We start from the raw sequence: 2472 nt of genomic DNA, 5'->3' as shown, positions 1-2472 counted from the left end.
GCGGGAGCCGCTCCCAAAGCTGCTGCAGCCTCCCCAGTCCCCAGCCCCTTGCCCTCGCGTGCTTTCCAAACGCACTTGCACCACAGGTGAAGGCTCAATGTTTTTGATGACAGCAAAGGACTTTGCCAAGACAAAAGAACAGCTTTATCGCAAGCCTTTAAGACCAGGCTGGGAACAACCCCTTGCCTACTCGGCGCTGAGACTGTCCACCCATTACTTCTCTCCTAATCTCACCCTTTTTCTTCTTGAAACATGGCTCGGTTTCTCTTCCCCGACAGAAGTGAGATACGAGTTACATTTCAAGTTTCATGCGTCAGAAGACCAGCAAAAAGTTAAAAGCAGATGGGACAGCCCACTTTAAGTGCACCAGGCTATCATGTGGGGGAGACATGTGACTCCAGAGTCCAGTTTGCAGATCGTCAGGCCAAAGAAGAGGTAGCACCTTTGCTAGTCAGCTAGGGGATGATTTAGAATCATAGAATCGTCTAGGTTGTAAGAGACCTTAAAGATCATCAGGTCCAACCATCAACCTCACACTGCCAAACCCACCACCAACCCACGTCCCTCAGCACCACGGCTGCCCCTCTGTTAAATCCCTCCAGGGATGGGGACTCCACCACGGCCCTGGGCAGCCTGTGCCAGTGCTGATCAACCCTTTCGGGGAAGAAATTTCTCCTAATATCCGTCCTAAACCACCACTGGAGCAACTTGAGGCCATCTCCTCTTGTCCCTTCACCTGTTCCTTGGGAGCAGAGACTGACTCCCCCTCGCTCCCCCCTCCTGTCAGGGAGCTGTAGAGAGCGAGAAGGTCTCCCCTCAGCCTCCTCTTCTCCAGGCTGGACACCCCCAGGGCCCTCAGCCGCCCCTCACCAGACGTGTGCTCCAGACCCCTCACAGCTCCGTTGCCCTTCTCTGGACACGCTCCAGCGCCTCAATGTCTTTCTTGTCATGAGGCTTGGGGCAGGGAAGAGGGGAGACAGTCACACAAGGCAAGACTCTACACTGTGATCTAAAAATAAAAATTTAAAAAAAAAAACCCAACAGTGACAGCCAACACAGACTTGCTCACAGAAACAGCTGTTAAACAAGTTCCAGTTACAAAGTCAAATTCAGCCTTTGGCAACAGCTCTGAAAACGTATCATCAAGGATAGGTTTAACGAGAGTGCAACTGCCCCGATTCTGCCTGCCCAGCCCGCACCAGTGCCAAACGCTAACTGGGAAGGCATTTGTTTGACTCCCAACCTCTCTCCGCGACTGCATGGCAACAGCTGCCAGACTCTCAGGGCAAAACAGGAGAGGCAGAATTGCACCATCCTGTTTCCACAAGTTAACCTTCTGAGAGTGACTGCAATGTTTCACAGGCTGGCGAGCGCCCGTTCCAAAAAGAAGCTGACCGCACGCCACCATGATTTGGTAATAAGGACTTTTCCGCAGAGAGGCGGTCTGGGCAGGTCACACCCTCCAGCCTCTCCGGAGCAAAGCCCTGGAAAGCGACGCTGTTTTCTCCCCTGAGCTACGCACAGGGCGGAAAGAGACAACATCAGCATCTCTTATTTCATACCGCCTGCAGAAAAAGCACACGTAGAAACTCAATATGGCCCCGAGGCACAGGGCAGCCTACAGGCGAACCCAGTTCCCAGGTTTTAGACTGCAGAAGCCCTTCAAAGGGCTCAGACACCGACACGTAGGGCCAGGCAGGAAACCCAATCCTAGCACACAACGGACAGACAGCCGTATATTCTCTACGCAACCGCTCTAATGACTTTGAATATGCTTACTGCTGGAGTATCCCCTCCTGGATTCTCAGTAAAAATGCTACTCCTTCCCTGTGTGTTAAGTTTCACCCTCCCAGGAGCTCTCAGTGAATCACAGGCTCCCTGCACGAGTTTCTGTAACACTCCAGAAGTGTCTCCCCACCGTCCAGCAAAGCAGGTTGGAGCATTCCTCTTCCCTGGCGCTGCGGGAGGCGGGCAGCGAGCAGAGGGTTTTGCAACACGTACCAGAGACACTCACACAGCAGTTACCGTGGACGGCTCTGCGGCGAGCCTGCCCCACCACTCAGGCCAGCGAATAAACTCAAACCCGATATTGATTTCTACCACTTTAAGCAAAGGATGCATCTGCTGACTCTGACAGTCTTTAGAGGCAGCTGACAACCAAAGAACACAGCGACGTTACCAAATGCAGATGGGGAAGGAAAACCCAACTGCAAAGGATCCTCCTTTCAGTTCTTACCTTTTTCTTCATGGCTGTGCTTGGCATCACCCACCTACAGAGAGAAGACCACCTTCTTACATTGCTCTACTCAGTTACAGGCTTCACTCCAACACCCAAATCCCACCCACAGCAGCACCCAGCAAAAGGGGAAGCTCTCCCACACCGACAGAATTCCCCCCAGCCTCCACCGCGACAGGCACCTGACAGCTCCTGCTCCAGGCGGCACGGGGGGAAGTTTTGAAGCCCCCCCCCCC

The 2472-nt window shown here is 53.4% G+C and overlaps 1 protein-coding gene across 1 annotated transcript in view; it reads right to left on the bottom strand.

Moving 5' to 3' along the window:
* LOC104282958 (ras-related GTP-binding protein A) overlaps positions 1 to 2266 on the bottom strand; it is a 13971-nt gene extending 11705 nt beyond the window's left edge. The window contains exon 1 of the mRNA XM_009881090.1: positions 2237 to 2266. Within this exon, the coding sequence (XP_009879392.1) occupies positions 2237 to 2263 (27 nt within the window). The 5' untranslated portion in view covers positions 2264 to 2266. The remainder of the gene's footprint in view (positions 1 to 2236) is intronic.
* Positions 2267 to 2472: the final 206 nt, after the last annotated feature.

Source organism: Charadrius vociferus, unplaced genomic scaffold (genome assembly GCF_000708025.1).
Source record: "Charadrius vociferus isolate BGI_N301 unplaced genomic scaffold, ASM70802v2 scaffold1823, whole genome shotgun sequence".
NCBI classification, from domain to species: domain Eukaryota; kingdom Metazoa; phylum Chordata; class Aves; order Charadriiformes; family Charadriidae; genus Charadrius; species Charadrius vociferus.
Note: the sequence above shows the minus strand (reverse complement) of the source record. Positions and strands in the feature narration are given on the sequence as shown.